The following is a 22,818-nucleotide window of genomic DNA, read 5'->3' on the forward strand; positions in this document are numbered from 1 at the left end:
GGAAAGAACATTTGTTTAATTTTGGAAGTAATGGTGTTGGCAGGGCTACATTTTGAATGAATCATCACTAAAGTCAAAGTCTATCAAGGCAACAGGGGACTGGCTGTCATCTGCTGGGTTTGCCACCATGATCATAAGTGTAGGAAGTTTGCTCTCTATATACTATCTCAAAGTGAGAGATAGTGTGCACAGAGTCCAAGGGTTCCCCTTAGAGCTTGATAGTGGCAAAATTAGATAATACTAATGCTCTATTTTGTGGTAGTGTGGTCGAGCAGTAGGCTTATCAGAGGGTAGTGTTAAGCATTTGTTGTACACACACAGGCAATACATAAGGAACACACACTCAAAGACTTACTCCAGGCCAGTAGGTTTTTATATAGAAAAATATCTCTTCTTAGTTTATTTTTAGAACCACAAGATTCAAATTTGAGGTAAGTACATAAAATGCAAGGTACTTCACACAGGTAAGTATAGAAATTTGATTAGAAACAGTAGTACACACAGTTTTGGTTAAAATGGCATATAGCTAATTTAAAAGTGGACACTGCAAAAATCAACAGTTCCTGGGGGAGGTAAGTATTGGTTTATTTTTCAGGTAAGTAAAGCACTTACACAGTCAGTCTCCTGGGCATAGGCAGCCCACCGTTGGGGGTTCAAGGCAACCCCAAAGCCACAGCACCAGCAACACAGGGCCAGTCAGGTGCAGAGGTCAAAGGAGGGCCCAAAACACATAGACACCTATGGAGAATAGGGGTGCTCTGGTTCCAGTCTGTTAGCAGGTAAGTACCTGCGTCCTCTGGGAGCAGCCCAGGTGTGTTTTTTAGAGCACTGGAGGCGGGGAGGGGAGGAGGGGAACACAAGCACACAAAACGCACCCTCAGCGGCACAGGGACGGCAGGGTGCAGTGTGCAAAGTAGGTGTTGGGTTTTGTATTGAAAACAATGGAGGGACCCGGGGGTCACTCTGGCGATGCAGGCAGGGCACAGGGGGGCTTCTCGGGCCAGCCACCGACTGGGCTAAGATGAGGGCCACTCCTGCCCTGGTAGGTGGTTCCTCTCGGTCCGGGGGCCTGCGGGTACAGTGCTTTGTCCAGGTGTCGGGTTTCTATGTTACCAGGCTGTCGCGGCCAGGGGGAGCCTCTAGATCCTCTATGCAGATGTCGCTGTTGGGTGCAGGGAGGCCGGCTAAGGGTGTCCATGTTTTTGGAGTCACCTGGGAGTCCTCTCTGTGGTGCTGGTTTCTCCAAACTCGAGCCGGGGGCGTCTGGTGCAGAGTGGGAAGATTTGCGCTTCTGGTGGGAAGTGCCAGTCTCTTTAAAGATCCAGTTTTATTGCTGTTTCTGGACAGAGCTGCTGTCCTCTGGAGGTTCTTGCTCCTTTAGGTGCAGGTCAGTCCTCTGAGTCGTCAGAGGTCGCTAGGTCTGCTCGATGTGTCACTGTGCAGGTTCTTTGAGTCTGGAGAAAGGCTGGTAGGGCTGGTGCCAAGTCAGTTGTCGTCTCCGTCGTCTCTGCGGGGCTTTCAGGTCAGCAGTCCTTCTTCTTGTTGTAGGTTGCTGGAATCTGATTTCCTGGGTTCAGGGTCATCCCGAAATACTGAATTTAGGGGTGTGTTTAGGTCTGGGGGACAGTAGCCAATGGCTACTGTCCTTGAGGGTGGCTAAACCCTCCTTGTGCCTCCTCCCTGAGGGGAGGGGGGCACATCCCTATTCCTATGTGGGGAATCCTCCAAAACCAAGATGGAGGATTTCTTAAGGCAGGGGTCACCTCAGCTCAGGACACCTTAGGGGCTGTCCTGACTGGTGGGTGACTCCTCCTTGTTTTTCTTATTATCTCCTCGGGACTTGCCGCCAAAAGTGGGTCTGTGTCCGGAGGGCACTAGCTGGGATGCCCTGGGGCAATGTAACAACAGGCACAAGCCTTTGAGGCTCACTGCCAGGTGTTACAATTCCTGCAGGGAGAGATGAGAAGCACCTCCATCTAGTGCAGTCTTTGTTCCTGGCCACAGAGTGACAAAGGCACTCAACCCATGTGGCCAGTAACCCTTCTGGTTGTGGCAGGCTGGCAGGAACTGGTCAGCCTAACACTGGTGTTTGAACTGGTATACAGGGGACATCTCTAAGATGCCCTCTGTGTGCATTTTTCAATAAATTCCACACTGGCATCAGTGTGCATTTATTGTGCTGAGAAGTTTGATACCAAACTTCCCAAATTTCAGTGTAGCCATTATGGAACTGTGGAGTTCGTTTTTGACAAACTGCTAGATCATATACTCTTCATGGCTACCCTGCACTTACAATGTCTAAGGTTTGGCTTAGACACTGTAGGGGCATAGTGCTCATGCAACTATGCCCTCACCTTTGGTATAGTGCACCCTGCCTTAGGGCTGTAAGGCCTGCTAGAGGGGTGACTTACCTATGCCACAGGCAGTGGGATGTGGGCATGGCATCCTGAGGGGAGTGCTATGTCGACTTGGCCATTTTCTCCCCACCAGCACACACAGGCTGTGAGGCAGTGTGCATGTGCTGAGTGAGGGGTCCCCAGGGTGGCATAATACATGCTGCAGCCCTTAGAAACCTTCCCTGGCAACAGGGCCCTTGGTACCAGGGGTACCATCTACAAGGGACTTATCTGTGTGCCAGGGCTGTGCCAGTTGTGGGAACAAAGGTACAGTTATGGGAAAGAGCACTGGTGCGGGGGCCTGGTTAGCAGGATCCCAGCACACTTTCAATCATAACTAGCATCAACAAATGGCAAAAAGATAGGGGGGTAACCATGCCAAGGTAGGCATTTCCCTACATTAAGTTTTAAATATTTTTGCTGTTGTTGCACAAGTTGGTAGTTAGAATAGAGAAGGTAGCACACAAATACACTCACAACTGGCAGTCTGCTAGAGTGTACTATCGCTAGGCATGTGTGACTTTTCGGGCATGGAACACTCCTCAGTGCACGCCTTCACCCTTTCCCAAGAATCATCCGCCAAATTGCCAGCAAATCATGCAGTGCCGAAGATCTCCTGATGCTCTGAAACCCACATTAAAACTAACAGAGTGGTAGAGGATAGGGCAACAGGGGAGCACACACCGGCCCCACAAGCCTGATGACAGCCTAGCAAGACTGCTTCCATGAGACCGGGCTCAACCCAGTGCAACGAGCTAAGTGCTGCCTTGCCTCCTCACCTTCTGTTTCTCCGATGTCAGTCTTTGAAGTCAGTCAGTGCCCTTCCTGGGAACTACTTAGATTCAGGTGCTCCAAACAGTGTACATTGTCAGCCTCCAGAGAGTATGCCTCCTCAGCTCGCCTATCCACTCTGCCTCCAATCTGATCTAATGTGCCCAGAAACGCCCAGTAGAGACTTCAGCAATCGCCAGAAACCGGTAGCTGCCCGCACAGCAAATGCAGCCAGAGCAACGGATGGGATACTGGCCAAGCCGCAGGTCAGCGACCAAAGAGGGGAGCTGGATCAGGCCTGACTCGGGGAGCTGGGGCTGTTAGAGGCTGTAGGCCGTGGTCGGAAGGCAGGAACTGGGGCTGATTGTGTTCAGTGGCCCTCGCACACCACACCCACATCACACGTCCAAAGAAAGCAGCATCAGCGACGGGCACAAGCAGTGTCAGCCACAGGGATGGCTGTCAGCTACAGGAAGTGATTATAATGTTCACAGTATGCAGTTAAAAAATGTAACGTAAGTATAGTGCCTAAAAGCACAAAGCGCTTCTCTCAGTCCTCTGGTTATGCCAGACCAGGGAAAAGCCACAAGTTCAGACTGACTGTGATGGAGTGCGTGTCAGATACAGGGAACAGGTTAGTCCAACTGAAAAAGTTATTTTCTCAAAGTGTGGCGCAAAAAGTCTAGGTTATGGTGGAGGAGGCCACGAGAAGCAGGAAGAGCATCACAGATCACTGTAGCACGAACAGCAGATTGAGGTGGCCATCGTTGCAGTGCGAAGAGCAGTCAGATGTAGCAGGTGGTTGTTGCTTGAGCTTCGTCCTAGCAGTCAACGTTGGCTGTTGCTGCTGTAGTAAAAAGTGCAAATCTGGCAGTTGCTGTAAAGTGAAGAGTTTGGTTCACTGAAGCTTTGCATTGCAGGTCATCACAGGTAGCAGAGTCTTGATGCAAACAGGCATGCTCGCGGCCGTGAAGAGCCCAACACGTCAGAATTTCGCTTTTCTTGCCAGAGGAGTGTACTCTGTTGCCAGCCAAGGGGCCAGGATCTGAGGAGGCACCTCTTAGGAAGTAGGGACTCCATCTAGCAGAGCTCAGACAGGTTCATTTGCAAGTCCAGGCACGTCCAAGAAAAAGCCATCTTTCTTCTAAAAGTACAATTTTTGGAATTGAGACCTATAATCCAACTTTAACCTTAAAGAGGGTTTTAAATTACAATTAATTTGAATGTAAACATGATATTTCAGTCTGCTCCCCACCAAAAGGTATAGCTTAATAAACTTAACAATGTAGCCAAAAGTTTTCCTATAGAAGAGATAGGCCTTGCAATAGTAAAAAAAAAACTTTAGGAGTTTCTCACTACCAGGACTTGTAAACCTTAAACCCACATGTCCTACGTTTTAAATTCCCTGAAGTGTGAGCATTTATGGCCTACTTTGAGGGTGACTTAAATGTATTAAAAATGAAGGTTTAGGCCTGGCAAAAGGTTTATTTTGCCAGGTTGAAATGGCAGTTTAAAATTGCACTATAAACTGCAATGTGGGCCTGAGATATGTTTAAAAAGGCTACTTTGGTGGGATGCACTGTAGCCAGTCCACTATTAGCATAATAATATTAACAATCCCTGGATACATGTAGTACACATAAAGTAGGGAACACATGATTTGCCACTTTACATTACAACATATACTGGCATTGTAGTGAGGTAAAGGTATTATATGGCATGACTAGGAAATACCAATACAATACCTCGTAGTGGACCTTAGATTCACTCCCAGCAAACCCTAGCTCAGTCTTGGTAGTGTGGCAAAGAGCAGTAAGGCTACTTAAAGAAACATGTGTAACGCATTTCACATTACCAACATGGATGATAGGCAAATGACATGACTCGACAGAAATCTAACATCAATTTAAAATAATAGATTAGATTTTAATCTTAATTCAGACACCAAAACAAACATTGTAGCTTTTGTACAACCGGAGTTGTGAATTTTTAAGTCTTTAGAAAATACAGTACTTTGCAGATTTAAAGGGCTTCCATTGAAGTCAATGAGGAAAATAGCAGTCTGCAGTCGGGCACTTCTAGGGTGAGTTCCGGGGAACCAATGAGAATTTCAGGTTCTTCTGGGACCTAGACCAAGATTCAACAGTCAGACTTTTGTTACCTTGCCCAGGGAGTCCGTTAAAGAGGTGACTTGGCTGTACTTGGTGCTGAACAGTCTGTAGTGGTTGGTGTGTTTTGCACTCTGTTGCAAAACTGGACTTGAGGATGGACTCTCACACTACCCTTTGGATGTAGAAGTCTTTGGGGGGGGGGGGCCGGACCAGGAATCAACACTTGGACCTTCACCACTTCATCGGGTGGCTCTGGGTGCAGAGGTGCCTCCTAGCTGTCAATCACTAGGCTGGTCATGCCAAAGATGCTTTGGTGCTCCAGTCGAAGTCACTTCCTTCAGGCTGCAAACCCACAGAAGAGGGGTCGCTGAAAATGTTGGTCTCTGTGCTGGGGGAGTACCCTGGAGTTGGTGAACGTCGTGTGGCCATCGGTTTCTAAGCAGGTGACAGGCAAGCCTACGGAGCAGCACTGGTGGTCCATGGGATTTCTGGTGGTTGGAGGTCGTTTGACTGGGAATAGAGGCTTTACATTTGGTACGGTCCTCAGTCCCATTCTTAAGATGCTGGGCACCGAGTTTCTTTAGGCTCATACATGCAGAGCCTGCTGGGTCGCAGTTATTCGATCTTTACTCCTACAGTTTACGTGGGACTAGTGCCCCTAGTCAGGGGAGTCTACTTTGGAGTTTTGGTGTCCACTGGGGTCCATTTTGTTTGGACCAATGCGTCTTCACCCTTGGCACACGGTTACAGTACTGGTCTCCTTCAGTCACTCTGTGCCCTCTTCTTTGCTCTGGGGCTGGAGTCCAGGTCCTGTTGTTGGTGCAGACGTCTTTTTGTGCTTCTTTCTTCTTTTCCAGTTAAGATCTGAGTTCTGGTGCCAGGGGAGCCCCTTAAATTCTGGATAAGGGGCATTTAGGTTGTGGGGGACAGTGGCCAATGGGCTACTAGTCCCTGCGGCTAGTCCCCTCCTGCAGTGACTGCTTCCCGTGGGAGTACGTCACTTTATACCCAGAACCCTCTGTTCTTAGGGTCTGCCAAGATGGCAGCCCCCTCTCTCCGCTGTGCAGACCTCCTAACCCACCTTCAAGGTGTGGCTAGTCCTGTCAGGGTGCACACCTCTTGCATAGCTAATTTCCCTCCTGCCTCTCCAGGCAGGACGGGAAGGGCTTTGTACTCCACTGGGGGTACAGCTACTTACAAATCAAAGACAGGTGAAGCCTTTTAGGCTCACCGCCCTATGCTTTTCTCACTAGCCAGCATAGGCGGGAGGAGGTGAGACCTCCTTCCTGCTCAGGCCCTTTGTCTTCCATCCTGCCAAGGTGCTAGCACCACCGGCAGGAGGTAAGACTCTTGCCTGTGGTGGCAGTGGCTTGGCAGAGCCCGCCAAAACAGTACAGGACTCGGTAACGTGGTGGGCACCCTCTAAGGGTGCCACCTGAGCATAAGCTTTTTAATCCTAAACATGAGCATTTGGTTCCTAAACATGAGTCTTTGTTTTACGAGCCGGCTACAATGTTGATGTGACTTTTCCGCTTGGCCAGATAGGGAGCCAGATATACCGCCAGCACTGGAGGTATAGTGGCGCCCGCAGCTTAGGCGGTAATGAGGGCCTATATGTCCTACCTTAACCATACACTGCACCCTGCCCTTGGGGCTACCTAGGGCCTACCTTAGGGGTGTCTTATATGTAAGAAAAGGGAAGGTTTAGGCTTGCCAAGTCGAATTTACAGTTAAAACTGCACACACAGACACTGCAGTGACCGGTCTGAGACATGATTATAGAGCTACTTATGTGGGTGGCACAACCAGTGCTGCAGGCCCAATAGTAGCATTTGATTTACAGGCCCTGGGAACCTCTAGTACACTGTACTAGGGACTTACTAATAAATCAAATATGCCAATCATGGATAAACCAATTATATTCGCATTTTGTAAAGGAGCACTTGTGCTTTAGCACTGGTTAGCAGTGGTAAAGTGCCCAGAGTAACAAAAACATCAAAATCAGAGTCCAGCACACATCAGTAACCTGGGAAACGGGCAAAAAGTTGTGGGAGACCACGCCAAGGATGAAAAGTCTAACAGTGAGCACGGTAAATACCTTGACCTATTAATTAAAGTGACTTTCAGGGAATATCAATTTTGTATATGTTTTCGAAATAGGGGTGTCATATTTAGCTATTGTCAGTCACAGTCTTTGTTTTAAATGCTCAGGATGAGTTTCAGCAGGAAACTGCATTAATTTAAGTTTTGAAAATATCTTGAGACCCCTCCCTAAAGCTATATTGGACTGTATCGTTCTTAAAGTAACACATCAACCAAAGGCATCATGAATAACGTACTGCATGCAAAACTGTAGACTTGGCCAGACATCCACTGCCAAAAGCTGTCTTGATAACTTTCAGTTCCGAAAGCAAGCAGCCAATCTCAAATTCAAACCCACCCAGCGGCGGTTCCTCCACGGGAGCTCTGGGATGTTGCCCTCCCGCTGAGCTTGAGCTGCGATGAGCCACCGCTTATTTAATTTAAAATTATTACTCATTTTAATTTCTTCCCAGGTCCCGTGACAGCATCATTCTGGTTTCTGGGGCTCAACCAATCCTATTGATTGGCAGGCAGCAGGGTTAATAAGCTAATAAGCCCTGTGCCAGGTGCACATGTGGGGTTGGACAGGTCGTTTACGGAGGCCAGCCCAAAATGTGCATTTCAAGCCTCTCCAACCTGCTTTGCATTAGGGAAACCGAGGGGTGCTCGCCGCAGTTCCCAGTCTCCCCTGCAGCGTTATGTTCTCTGCCCCCAGCCAAACCTTTTGCTGCTCTCACGCTGCTACTGTTATAAAACAGCATAAGAGCAAAGTGAATTGGTTCAGTCGTGGTCTGTCCCGCGCTCCCAAATCAACACAGGGGCGGGAGGATTGCAGAACGTGGCTTTATTTTCAAGGCACCCAGTGATTGGTCATGTGTCTGTCCCTTGCAGTTGATGACATGCTCTTGATGAACAGTGCAAGTGGCAGCACGGTGAACAAGCGTAAAGGAAGAGAGCAGTTGCCTCGCACAATTCCAACCCGCAGACATGGACGTCAATTCACCAAAATGCCTGGGGTAGCAGAAGTGACATCACCCGCTATTTTATCTTTACTTTCACTCGCACACATGCTTACACATACACACACATTCACTCATACACACATTTTTGTTTACAAAAGCACACGCACACCTGCAGGCATGTACACACCACACATTAAAAAGTGTTGTTTTACTTACCTCATCTACCATGGAGGGTCATAAACTCATAGTCTAGCTAAATGTACCCCATATCTATTACAATAATATTGAATAATATAATATAATTCACTCTTATTGTAATAAAGAAAAACTGAGGATTAGCTGCCCTTGTGTTCCTGGCACTAATTTTGCCACTTTTGAGGCAAGCTGGGGTTCGAATGAATGAATGATGTCCATGTGCTTGTTGGCTCTCTTCGAGGGAGGCAGACAAGGCCTTGTCTTCTTTTGGAACAGCAGTCGGCATTTCAGAGACGCTTAGATCGGTGACTTTTTTCAATTACAAAACACAAATTAAAAAAAAAAATCGCACTGTGTTGCTGGTGATTGGTCCCACTAATGAATTCAATGTCAGAATTAATTGATGGGTGAGAGAAGTCACAATTTATTTATTGCCAAAGCAAATGTTTTTTTTCCCACGCATAAATTATTTTTGTCTTTCTTTTATTTGATTTATTTATTTATTTCTGCTGCATTTTTTTTTTTTTTTTTTTGTAAATGTAATATATATGTTCTTTTAGCAAACACATCGAATCATTTCATTCCTTGCGGAAGTAAAAACACTAGTCGATTTTGAATACTGGATGACTAATGGAAGCATGATCCGGATAGGCTACGTGTTAGCGTTAGACCATGTTGTTCAGTGGGAAGAAGTTGATTGTTAAATAAGTAAGAAACTATCTTTGTGTTTCCAGGATGAACACTGGATTGCAGAAACTAAAAGAGGCATCTGAATCAGTTGCTGCCCTAAGTAAAGAGCTGGAAGCAAAAGAGAAGGAGCTCAAGACAGCAAATCAAAAGGCAGACATGGTGAGCAATAGCTACTTTGTATTCGTGAACATTACGAAAATGATCCTTATATAATTAGTTATCACTTTTCTTATTGTTACTTTGGTACTTCGTGGAAGCTAAAGCTGCACTTCAAATATAATGTTGCTAATACTAGTAAATTAGCATTGTATATATTGCAGCCATTCATTGAACTGAGATATTACATTACCTGATGGTTAAACATCTTGAGGTTAGTGGTTGACTTGACGTAATCACTGGGAAGTACTAAGAACTATTGATTCACCCAGTTCACAACTGAACCTGGGTGGCACATTTTTTTTATAACACTTTTTACTGATTTTCCAAAGATCATAAAATAACCGATGGAAAGAATACAGCACTGGCAGAGGCACGGAGCCAACTCCCATAATTCCAATAACTCATAACGACCACTCTGTTTCATGGCACACTCAGATTTACCCCACCCTCGGACACAGTCCTACGTCATGTACTACTGTTTCTTGGCTGAAAAGTGTGAATTGCGTCATCTACATTAAGAGTTATCTGAGTACATGGTTCCAGTAGAATACCCCAGTATACAGAGTTGTGGCCAGATCCTTAGATACATTATTCAAGCACTCCCCGGCCATGTAAATTTGGCCGTTCAAACCTGATGCAGTAATCTTTTCCCTTTTTTCATGGCTCCAAGGATGGCGGGACCTGTGTCTCACCACTTCTGAGCAATAACACTCTTAGCAACCCGGGGCCATATTATGGATATGCTGCACTTTCCATGTTTGCAACACAAAAGGATGATGGACGGAGTGCTGAAACTTTAAAACACTCACCGCCAGCCACAGATCTGGGTTTAATCTATCATTCTTTTGCTCCCTGTTTGCACCATGGTGAAATTTCCAAAAGGTGCGCTGTTAAACCTGACACGCAGAGGTAGTGGTTCCCAAAGATTTTTTGCTTTTCTCCAAGGGGTTTTGCCGGTTCTCTCAAGGGGTCTACTGGCCCTGGGCACTTTCCCACTGTTAAGTACAGTGTGAAAGTGCCGGCACCATCTTTTCATCCACTTGGAAGTTGCACTAGCCCCTGTGTGTATTCTGGTACACAAGTGTTTTCCTATACAGATACTGGATCTGGGAACACTTGCCAGGGTGTGTACACTTTCACACGGGTATTCTAACATAGGTGGTGGCTTTAACCTAAGAGTCCAGCCTGCTTCTACACACTTGTGTATGTGCCAGGGCACATGTGCCCAACGAGTACAAAATACACATGCATGTTTCACACTGCCCATGAGAGCTGCTCCACCCATAAAGTAACATGGAAGAAAGAATCTTATTAGGTCTGACTGCAGTAGTGGATTGCAGGGGGGCAGACTCGTGATGTTTATTGTCATTGGATTTAGAATGACAAGCCCCCTCTGATGGCAAAGGTGGTTTTGTAATTCAAGGGGAGAGGAGGGTGTTGTATAGATATTTTAGCCATGTTTTGAACATGTTGTTTTATCTAACTACGCCTGCCGCTGTGCACTTTAATCCAATTACATTTTATTCAGCATTGCTTTAATTTTCTAGCAATAGCTACTAATTGTTCTTTCGCCTAGGAAAGCATCACTCTCTTAGTAGGACATGTACTTTACTTTGTGCTTTCTTCAATGCTACAGTCAGATGGGGTTGCTGACAAACATGGAATGCTGTGTCTCCAAAATTCACAGAAAAACACACACTCATACGTGGGGACCGTTTCTTAGAATGTTAGCTGTTTTATTATAAAAACACCCCTTTGTCACAGACACGTTAGACGGAGATTCCAGCCAGATGATCACAACTGTATGCTGATCGCACAAGCTTCACTGTAGCTACCTGCGTAGACGATCGAGCCCTGATGGGGACTATGTCTTTTTAGACTTCAGGCCTTTTCTTCAGGTATGAGGGATAATGTTCTCCTAAGAGGAAACCTCAATGGCAGATTAGGCTTAGTATGCTGTGCTCATACTTAGCATAGCTGAGGTGTTATAGATCCGCTCCCCTATTTAGACCTCTTATTATCCTTGTTATTGCTATGCACGTGCTTTAATCTAAGGTGCAGACATTTTAATAAATTCTTATTGAAATATATTCTGTCTCTTTTGTCTTTGCCTGAGTGAGATTTTGGCACTGGAGAGAAAGGGATGAGATCTGATGTACGATTCCCTGGGGAGTCTATCTTGCCATGAGCCTGCTTGCCACATTCATTTTGGACAGAGATGGGGCGCTGCTAGTCAGCCGGGAACCCTGTATTAGGCTGACAGGTGTCACCTGGTGTGGAATTGTACTCAGTACCCACAACCCAGGCGATCCTACCGCCCAATTCCAGTAGCCTCATTACTCTAATGAGAACCTACGCGACACCACTGAGGTTGGTGAACACCTCATGCTTATTGGGCTGTTTCTCCCATATCATTTGGAACACAGTTGCTCAGGTGCTGCCTCAGGTCCCGGAGGAGGCCCGGACCATACTCTCCCAAGCAATGAGGGACGCAGCTAAGTTAACCATTTGGTGTGGCTAAGATATGACTGACTCGCTCGGCAGAGCAGTTGTGTTGACAGTGGCCTTAAGGCACTACGCCTGGATGAGGATATCTGTTTTTTTCGGGGGATGTCCAAGCAAATCTGATGGATATGCCCTTCTATGGCACTTAGTTCTTTGCCTGACGAGAAGGCAGATTTGGCGCTGGAGTGCTTTAATGACTCTCGGGCTACGACCAAGCTCTTGGGCCTCTCTGTGACCCTTCATCCACCATCAGCCTTCCCCCCCTTTCGTGGCTATGGAATGGCTGTGGCACTGCGCCAGCCATTTGCCAGCCCGTCCTATGCAACCAACCCAGGGTATGCGAAGACATGAGTGTGGTGCCTTCAGACCTAGAAGGTCTGCAGGCCAGAAGTTGTCTGCCACACAGCTCCAGGCAGCTGTAGCCTCAAAGTCCTCCTAGTTTGGATCTGTAGGGCCATGCTTGCCCACTTGGAGTGAGAATACACCATCATCTCCTCCGCTGGAAGTCTATAACATCAGACACATGGTACTGCAGATCATCAGGGAGGGCTATCCCCTGCCTTTCCAATCCTTTACTGCTCCTATTCCACCCACATTCAAACGGCTGGCGATGGATCATTTGTCACTGCTCCGAAAGGAAGTTACGGCTCTCTTGGACGAGAGAGCCATAGAAAGGGTCCCGATAACAGATGTAGGCAGTGGTTATTATTCCTGCTACTTTCTGATACTTAAAAAGAACAAGGGACTTCACCGTATTCTGGACCTTCGGACCCTAAATTTCTTCCTCAAGAAGGAGGAGTTCAAGATGCTCATGTTGCCTCAGGTCTTGTCTGCCTTAGACGTAGAAGACTGGTTGGTAGCTCCGGACTTGCAGGATGGAAATTTTAATATCCCCCATCCTGCTGTCCCACAGGTGTTACTTGTGGGTCAAGGTAGGCCACGAACACCGTGCTGCCATTTAGCCTTACCAGCGCCCCTTGGGTGTTCACCAATGTGATTACGGTGGTCGCAGCTCATCTGCACAGGTCAGGGGTTTCAGTCTCCCCCTACCTCGATGGCTAGCTATTGTAGGCAGGCTTTGCCCCAGGCTGTCATCTCCCACCTCCAGACTACGGCAAACCTCCTGCATTAACTGGGGTTCACTATAAACATGCCAAGTCACACCTGACTCCCTCTCAGATGCTTTATTTCATAGGAACTGTTCTGAACACAGTGTAGTTTCGGGCTTATCCTCCCGAGCAGCCTCTGTCCAGAAATTCGGTCAGAATGACTCTGAGGCTGCTGAGCCTCATGGCCTCCTGCATCCTGCTGGCAAAACATGCCAGACGGCATATGGGGGCTCTGCAGCGGGACTTGAAATTCCAGTGTGCGCAGCATCAGGGAAATCTTTCCAAAGGACCTGCTGTGGTGGTTAACATACAGTGACTGGGTCAGAGGGACACTCGTCTCCCTTTCCTAACCAGGCCTCACAGTAGTGACAGACATCTCACTCCTGTGTGTCACTCCTGGGATGGGGCGGCCATCTGGGAGGATTGGAGATCAGAGGACTCTGGTCTATGGTATAATCCAGACTCCACATAAACATGTTGGAGCTCAGGGCGATCTGACTAGAGTTGAAGGCATTTGTTCCCTCTGTCATGAAGAAGTTAGTGCAGGTGTTCACAGACAACACCATTTCCATGTTGTACTGCAACAAGTAGGACTGGGTGGGGTTGTGGACCCTTTGTCAAGTCTCTGGACATGGCTGGAACAGCAGGGCATAACCCTGATGGTTCAACACCTGGCAGATTTTCTGGACGCCAGGACATACTAACTCAGCCGTCGATGCCAAGCAGATCACGACTGGCATCTCCATTCAGAGGTGGTACAAGGTCTCTTCCAGCAGTGGGGAGAGCCTTGGTTAGATCTTTTCACCTCCAAAGAGAATGCGCAATGTCAGCAGTTTTTTTGTGTGAATTCTGTGCCTACATGGGTATAGATTGAGGGGCAGCAGTTGATAACCTTAGACCTACTTCCCGAACTCTGTAATATTATTTTACCAGCCAGGTGTTCCTCCACAAAAACGGTATAGACCTGCCTTTGGCAAAGGTTTGTAAGATATTGTACAGAGAAGTCTATAGATCCTCTGTCTGCTTCTTTATCTGATATTCTTCTTTTCATTTTTTTTCTTGCCCAACAGGGTTCCTCTATGGGGACACTGAAAGGCTATCTATCTGCGCTATCAACCTTTCTGCGGCTGCCTGATCAACCCCCTCTTTTCAAGTCCCCTATCGTAAACAGGTTTCTTAAAGTGCTTGTAAATTTGTTTACCCAACACCCTTTGTCATGCCTCACTGGGATCTCGATCTATTTCTCACATACCTCTTGTGCGCTCCTTTCGAGCCATTGCACAATTGTCCCCTCTAGCTACGCACCATCAAGACAGCCTTCTTAATGGCAATAACATCGAGGGTGAATGAGATCCAGGGCTTATCATCTAAGCCACCATATAGCATAGTGTTTTCAGAAAAGGTAGCGCTACGCTCTCATGCCTTTTTCCTCCCCAAGGTGGTGACGCCATTCCATGTGGTTTAAACTGTCACCTTGCGTACCTTCTTTGCTCCCCCACATCCCTCTAACAAAGAGGAGTGACTCCACTGTCTGGACACAAAAAGCGTTGTCGTTCAACCTTGACTGCACAAAAGGGTTCCAGTTGGATGAACAATTCTTTGTGAGGCATGTGGGGGCAAAGAAGGGACGGTGTTGGACCTGGCCCTTTTACAGGATCATTCCCCAGACTTTTTTCCTCCTTATTTTTCTGTCCTTTGTTGGCTTACGTTTTGACTCTGAGCACTTTTTCACTGCTAAACAGTGCTAAAGTGCATGTGCTCTCCCTTACAAAATTGGTCTGATTGGCTTATTCCTATTTGGCATATTTAATTTACCTAAAGGTCCCTTGTAAAGTGGTTTCCCTATACCCAGGGCCTGTAAATTAAATGCTACTAGTGGGCCTGCAGCGCTGCTTGCGCTACCCACTGAAGTAGCCTGTTAAACCTATCTAAGGCCTGATGTGTGCCCAGTTTTCTGCCACAGGGACCTGGCATCTAAATTTACTCCACTTTTACTACATGTAAGTCACCCCTAAGGTACGCCCTAGCTAGCCCTGTGGGCAGGGTGCCGTGCACGTAGGAGGCAGGACATGTGTCAGATTGCGTGGCCTGTCCTGGTAGTGACAAACAGCCTAACTTGGTGTCTCACTGCTGTGAGTGCTGCCTTCTAATAGGAATGCATTGGAAATGCCCTGCCTTATGTGTCAGGGGTATTGTCAGATTTATGAGGGGTCGCGTAGGAATGTTTGTTATGGTTGTGATAGTGATGAGAAATGCTGCTTACTGGTGTAAGTGTATTTTTTATTACTATCAGAGAAATGCCACTTCTAGAAAGTGCGCATTTATCTGTGCTTATGACACTGGTGTTTTGCAGCTTGCCTCCAATCCACGTCTGGGCTGACTGACAGTTGGGGCTTTGTGCATACTTTTCAGACAGCCTGAACACAGGGAGGGTGGAGGTGTCACAAAAGTGCATCTACATATTGTTTAGCCTTCCTGGGCTGAGAGAAGGGGAGGTGGGGCACACCTGCATTTGTAAAGGCTGTGCCCTGGCCTCACACAATAAGGTCAATTGCCCTGCACTGATGTTTGGAGCCTGTGCTGGAGGAGAGAAAGGGCACTCCCCAAACTAGTTGTAACTGGTTGGAACCCCTTCTCCTCCCCATTGCAAAACACACTGTAAACTTAGTTTAAGTAGAGGGGAATTTTCCCCACAATTTAGACATCATTTGGGACATCACTTTGGACATTCTGGGAACTCTAGAAGCTGGACAGGATGCTGTTGAAAGGACTCACCAGGAACCCCTTGACTGCTGCTGCTGTGCTGACCTGTGACCTGCCTGGTCACAAGGAGGAACTGCCACTGCTTGCACCCCCTGGTTGTGCTGACCTGCTTCTGGGTTCGCCAGCCCTGTGCCCCCTTTTTCATCTGTAGTCTCCAGAGGCAGGGTGCTGTGGCCCCTGACCTCTGTAAACTTCTGCCAGCACGAGGAGTGCTGCTGTGGCTGCATAGCGCTTCTAGAGCGCTCCTTGTTGACCGTAAATCACTTCTCAAAAACGCATTTTGCCTGCTGAAGAAAATCACCGCCGCAGCCCGGGCTGCAGATTTTGCCTTAACGCTTTAAAAAGCACTCTGTTTATGCCCCCAAATCACTGCCGCAACCCAGGCGCTCCTTCCAGTGCCCCCGGGGCACCAATAAAAGCAAAGCCGAGGAATCGTGCGCCTGTCGGCACCCCTGGGGCACAGTCCACTCCTTGGAGTACCCCCGGGGCACCAGCCGCCTCCGATTCTCCAGGAGTCACTGCGGTGGCCTGAGAACCTCCTTGCACACTCGCGCACCACATCGGGTGTGGACGAGTGTCCTGGGGCCCGAGATTTAAAAGCCTCACTAGCAGGACTCAGGGGAAGGCGCGGGGAGCGCCCCCTTCCCCCGGTCTCTGCCTTAGGAGCAGGACGCTCCTTTTTCTTCAAAACAAGCATTTTGTTTTTATAAAACGGGGAAGGGAGACCTCGACTGAGGCCCCCTTCCTCTCGCCCCCTACTTGTTTGTTGGGCCTTGCCTGGCCCCCACGGACAGGGTGTGAGGAAGCTGAGGCAGGCCCCCACCAAGACCGCGGGCCCTCAGAGGGGCCCGTTTATGACAAGGAGAGGGTGCCGACCGCCCCTCTTCCCCAGGAGCACCGTGTGGCCCCCTTTGTGCTCACAGGAGTGCCGGGGGCCCCCCATGTTCCTCTTTTAGCACAGGGAGTGCCTCTTCTCCAGGACACCTGGTACTTTCTAGGAGTTATTGGCTCCAGGAACCTAGTATAGACCTTGGGCGGCTTATAGGTTTCCTACCTGCTTTCCTGCCATTACATATATGTGCTGATGTTCCTTTTATGGGCATGACATGCTGATATGTATTTTTATGACTTGTGATATGTTCTCTAATGTTCCTTTTATGGGTATTTATGAGGTATTCATGACAAGTGCATAGAATTCTTACTGTAATTCCTGACTACTGCTTATGTTGCAGAATCCTGAGTACTTACGTGTTCTAATGTGACAACTGTGTATTCTTGCAGAGTATTAGTAACTTGTGTAAAGTTCTGACAACTGCTAAGGTAGCAGGCTATTACTAATGTGTAATGTTAGTCTAATTATGTTTTGTGCTGTACAGTTTAGTTTTACATAGCTCAGTGTTGTGTTTACTTTTGTGGTGTACATTTTGCGTCACATGTGTTGTGTATGTTGTGCAAACGCTTTACACATTGCCTCTGGGTTAGGCCTGACTGCTTGTGCCAGGCTACCAAGGGGGTGAGCAGGGGTTATCTTGGACGTGTAACTCCCTTGCCCTGACTAGAGTGGGTAGGTTCTGCCTGGCGTAGGCGCATACCCTAGCGAACCAGAAACCCCATTTCTAACAGACTGGCAGAACAGAAATGGACAATTTTGCACTAGCTTGTTGTCTGTATCAAGATCTGCTACACCCTGGTTAAGAAGCAGACTCCTGTGGGCTTAAGGGCCCATTCTACTAGGGGAGAGGCTGCAACGATGAGTCCCAGTCTTGGACATCTGCCAGGCAGCAACATAGGCATCCCTGTGTTAACACGTCCGTCTATGTTAATTTATACACATCAGGACTCGTTTTAGGCCGATGAATCTTTGGACCCAGTGGTGAGACACCGTAAGACGAGATAACTGATCAATATGTCAATCAATATGTCAATAACATTGTCAACAGTTAACACCAAAATATAACTTACTTTAGTCATTAATAAACATTCGGCGCAACCATGACCTTTCAGTCATGAATAACCACACCTTGATGGAGTTTTTGTGAATTTTATTCCCTATTGATTACAATCTAATAGTAAATGCATTAATCTCCAAATCAAGAAGCAAATGAACATAATCACAAGACGACAACCATAATAAGCTTTCAATAATGCAAAGATCAGTAGCATAAGACAATCAAATGAATATAAGCAGATCGCGATACATAGAACCTCCTAAAGGTCTTAGTTCAGCATAGTACCACGTCAGTCACGTCAGTTTTGTCAGTCGGGATGAATACCTCATCTAACCTCTAATTAGCATTAGCATGTTGGGCTTCATGCAAAACAATTTAGAACATCAATTTGGAAAACGCCTAACTAAGGTCTCTAACCAAAACACACAGCAGTTGGTACCTAGAAAGAAAAGGCAAATAAATAAATTTCATTAGCAATATCTATAATTACCCCTCTCGAGATAGGTCATCATACAGGATCAGTCTTCGTCTTCAGGACATCAGTTAGATCACCGTCAGTCTATCTAAGTTAAAGGCAAGGGACACTCTCCTCATAAGGAGGAAAGTGTAATGGGACAGTCTATGGGCAAGGATGGTTTTGTCTAAGTCTCAAATCACCAAATAGAGTGACAGAGTTTCTGGATGCAATCGATATCATTCCCTACCTAATGCCCTTTGTCTCTTGTGTCATGGGTTTTTATCCCTTTTCCGTAATACATTCCCCTAAAATTCTATTGGTCAGTTGCTACACCCCACCATTGGTAACCTATCAAATTATACATTAAGTAATGCATTTGTCATTTCACGATAATTTCCTAATTCCTAATTGGTCTTCATAATTGACGTTTTTTGTAGGTGGCATATCCGGGGTTACTTCATCGCCTTGGCACACATCAGGTCAAAAGTTCTCTTCTCCTCGCTTTACCTTCCTTGAAAGTGTCCATGTTGGTTGCAAAGCTTATACATTTTATAATAAAGCTACTAGCATGCGGATGAGAGAGTTTGGTATTGTTGCAAACTAGTAAGGAAAAAGAACAATTGCTGGGTCATGGCCTTTTGCAAGTCAGCACACTGGAGAAACAGAAAAATAAGCTTTAATATGAGAGTTACACAGCTAGTTCTCGACTCACGCTAACTTAAGATATACGGGTTCTAATGAATGCAGTCTTATACGTGTTAATGTGCTCGGTTAGGCATACTATAAACGATTATTTCTTATAGTCGACATTAGTTTACACATGTGAACAATTCTCCACGTTTATGAATACGTTTCAATGAATATTATTATTTATGCAGCATTTGTTAAAACATAAGCATTTCACGTCTATGATATGTAATATTTAAACTACGCTCTCTCAGCTGCACATGTGTGCCAAACATTACTGCCTGGACAGTCAGGTCCATAGGGATGGGCATTTCATCTGTTCAGTCCTACAGGACTTTTTAGTCTGAAACATTGTCTGCATCCCATCGCCAAGAGGATATAGCTTGGATTATCCAATTAAAAGTAAAAAAATCTGCAGCTAGAAGTCTCTATCAGTTGAACAAGTTACTTACCTTCAATAACTTTTTATGTGGAAGAGACTCTATCTAACAGCAGATTCCTTACACCCACCCATGCCTTCCGATCTGCAGACTTGTTACTATGGTTAGGGTGATCTCTTTTTTTAGGGTCCTAGTTTTGCAAGTTCTTGTCATGGCTCTGCGCTTCTGGTGTGGAAAGTTATGATAAAAGTAACATGCCCACGCTCCTTGGTGGCGCCTGTATAGGTTGCTACGACGTCACTCCTGGCGTTTTTTACTCCCCCATGTGTGGCATTTTTAGTCACATTTGATCCATTTGAGCTAAAGCCAAGTTGTTAAAATCTGCACGTTATTCCCCAGAAGGTAGACATGTGGCAAGTGCAGAAAATACGCAATTAGACAGATAAAACAGTGGCCTCCCAGTTGCATATAGCTAGGGGTGGACCCGTACTCAACTAGTTATTCCTTGTCAACGTTCAGGCAAGTATAACTTCTTGATGTAAGGGTTGACTATAATTGAATTGCTTTGGTTAAAGCACCAGTTGTAACTGAACTCAGTTGAAGCAAAGATTAGGAATGGACCTTTGTACGAATCTTAGTTGTTGTATTGACTAACAGTACCTGCCTTTTCGGTCCAAGGGGTGGCTGATGTAATAAACTAGATCGTCAGTACATATTACTGAATTAATATCCCTGTCTACAGCTTTAGGTATGAAATATCATGCCTCAACTAGGGTTTTCAGAAGATCTATTAAGAACAATAAAGAAGGAAACTGGGCCTTGTTCTAGTCTATTCTGGAGAGATATTTCTGCTGTGCGTTGGCTTGACTGATCATGCTGCTTCTGCGTCAGTTCTCGACAAACAGACCATATATTATACAGAGCAAATCAGGTCGCCAAACTTTTCCTGACTGCATTTGCCAATCTTTAAAGATAAATGCAGTTTATGTCTGAATGAGACATTAACCTTGTACCGACATTTGAGCCAACTATAATCATCCAAAGCACCTTAGCCCTGAACCAAGTTTTGTTCTAAAGTGCACTTGCGTCCATGAGTGGCCTTTCTTTCTTCCGTCCAAATAAATGAGATCAGCCTCTAGACTCAGGGGTCAGAATGATTATCATTAATATAGGTTGGTATTTTCTGAAGGCTTTTGGCATGTCTGTGATGAAATATCATCTCTGTTTGAAAGACCAATAAAATAACTTTGCTCACCTTTCTGAGTTCATACACATTAATAATACATTGGAGACACTATCTGGGGTGAGCACTCAACTGTTACGTATGGTGCCTTTGATCTGCTTAATATTTTGGTGCATGTTAGGTTTTAATCATAATCATAACATGAATTTTAAAATAACAATCTTTGAAAAATGACTCAGCATGCAATACGGTGTACTCACCCCTGAATCAGTCTACTTGGAAGACCACAGCATAAGTACTATGGGGCATATTAAGAAGTGCCAAGCCCCTCCTTGTGCCACCCTAGCATCATTTTTTTAAATGGTTTTTACGCTAAGGCAGCGTTAAGGAGAACTTTTCCCCATGGCGCCAGATTTACAAAGTGGCACAATGCAAGCAAAAAAAACATTATTGCATTCAAAAAAGGAGAGAGGGAAAGAAAATTATCCCATTAACATAATACAATATAACAGCAAATACAGTACAAATCAGTACAAATAGCGATAAAGTGCAGTAATAGGGTCAATCAATTAGGCATGTTCATATAAAGCATAACAGATGGCTCTAATCAATATATGGACTATAGCGCAATTTAAAAACAGAAAGAAAATCATTTTCAAGCATCCCTTTATCACTTTGATGCAATACAGTACAGCAGTAGCCAACGCTATAAATGCAGTGCAAGTAGTTCAAATAGCAATAAAGTGCGATAGTGGAAGCAGCCAGTAAATCATTTTCACATTAAAAAAGAACACAACAATTAGCACCGCTCAATATGTAAAAAAAATAAAATAACCCAAGCTGAAGATAGAAAGGCAAAGCAATTCAGTTGATTTATAATTTGTTAATACAGCAGTTCACCGGTCAAGGCACAAGTTTTCCCGGACACACCTAAGGTACAGTACAGCTGTAAAAAGTGCAAATCCATATGCAATTAGTATCTTAAATTATTGATCCATTTATTTACAGACAACCAAATCCTAGCTCCCTGTCTCTGTGCTTTTCAACCCTTACAAGCATATAAATTAATCTCCATATTCTCTGTTGCCAGGAACCAGGACACCCATTCCGTAAAGGTAGGTGACTCCAGACTTAGCCACCCTGCTACAATGCCACAATTGTGCAACAGCCAGGGCAACAAATAGCAGATACATATCTTTATCCAGAGGGCCATTGCCCTCCTTACTACCCTAAACCCCTAATAACATCATTGCAGAGGTAATTTGAAACTCTTCTCCTATAATCAAGAATAAAAATTCCCAATCTCCCATATGTAAGAGTTTAATATAGGGTATGAGAAAAATATATATATAATCTCTGCCTGTTCTGTCCTGCACCAATGACGTTTTACCTTGAGGCCTCCTGCTCCATTTATACAACTTGACCAGAGTGTAGAACAGACCAACTATTGTTTTAAAATGTTGACTCTTTAGCCCAGCCATCAGAAGGACCTTCCCACCAATGTCTAATGACTCCTGAAGCAATGGCCCCTCTATCCCGAGCCTGGACCCTACTGCTATTTTGGGCATCTAAATCAACCAGCAGTGCTTGAACCAATAAATCATACATTACTCCTATCCTGTCCCCCTTAATGCTGGCTTCTCTTATGGGAATATGACACACTGAAAACTGACTCTTATCCAGTTTATAAACAAAATCTGAAATCTGTAAAAAAAAAATATATATATCCCCCTTGCTTAAACCAAAAGCCTCCTGCAAATCATTAAGGAAGCACGAGTGTCCCTCCTCATAGAGATCGTCAAATACTGTAATGCCATTCCATGATCATTTCCTGCCAGTTCCATAGTGAAATATGGATGGAAGTACTGGTAAACTCCATAAGGGTGTATACCAATTAATTTTAGCGACTCCAACTGTTCTTGCTATCTGTCTCCATACCCTAAGATACTCTTTTATAATATTAAATCTGGTCTTATTGAATTGACTGGGTTTGAGATTCTTCAAAAAGCAAGCTCTGGCCTCTTTCTCTAATATCAACTCAAAATTAGTTTTTGTTCCAGCAATGTTTGGCCCAGCTGTCCCACCCGTGATAAGAATCCCCATATGCTGAAGCATACAGGACCAGTAGTAGAACCAAAAAATTGGAACTCCCAGTCCCTTCTGGTTTTAGGGAGGGCCATATACTTAGCTTTCCTTCTAGTTTTCTTAAATTCCCACAAAAACCTAGAGCAGACACTTTCAAGTTCTGCTTGCCAGGATGTCTTACTCTCCAAAGAAACAGCCCTAAATACATATAGCACCTTTGGTAGAATCGTCATTTTCAGCACATTACACTTCTCCACCAGTGAGAGTAGAACGTGGTTGATTCTCAAGTTCTTGCTTGATATTTCACAGCAGTGGGGCTAAATTTGCTTCAGCT

The 22,818-nt window shown here is 45.6% G+C and overlaps 1 protein-coding gene across 1 annotated transcript in view; it reads left to right on the forward strand.

The window, feature by feature from the left end:
* DNAH5 (dynein axonemal heavy chain 5) overlaps positions 1 to 22,818 on the forward strand; it is a 4,110,061-nt gene that overhangs the window by 3,371,364 nt on the left and 715,879 nt on the right. The window contains exon 57 of the mRNA XM_069219645.1: positions 9,252 to 9,366. Within this exon, the coding sequence (XP_069075746.1) occupies positions 9,252 to 9,366 (115 nt within the window). The remainder of the gene's footprint in view (positions 1 to 9,251; positions 9,367 to 22,818) is intronic.

This window comes from Pleurodeles waltl, chromosome 2_2 (assembly GCF_031143425.1).
Source record: "Pleurodeles waltl isolate 20211129_DDA chromosome 2_2, aPleWal1.hap1.20221129, whole genome shotgun sequence".
In the NCBI taxonomy this organism is placed as follows: domain Eukaryota; kingdom Metazoa; phylum Chordata; class Amphibia; order Caudata; family Salamandridae; genus Pleurodeles; species Pleurodeles waltl.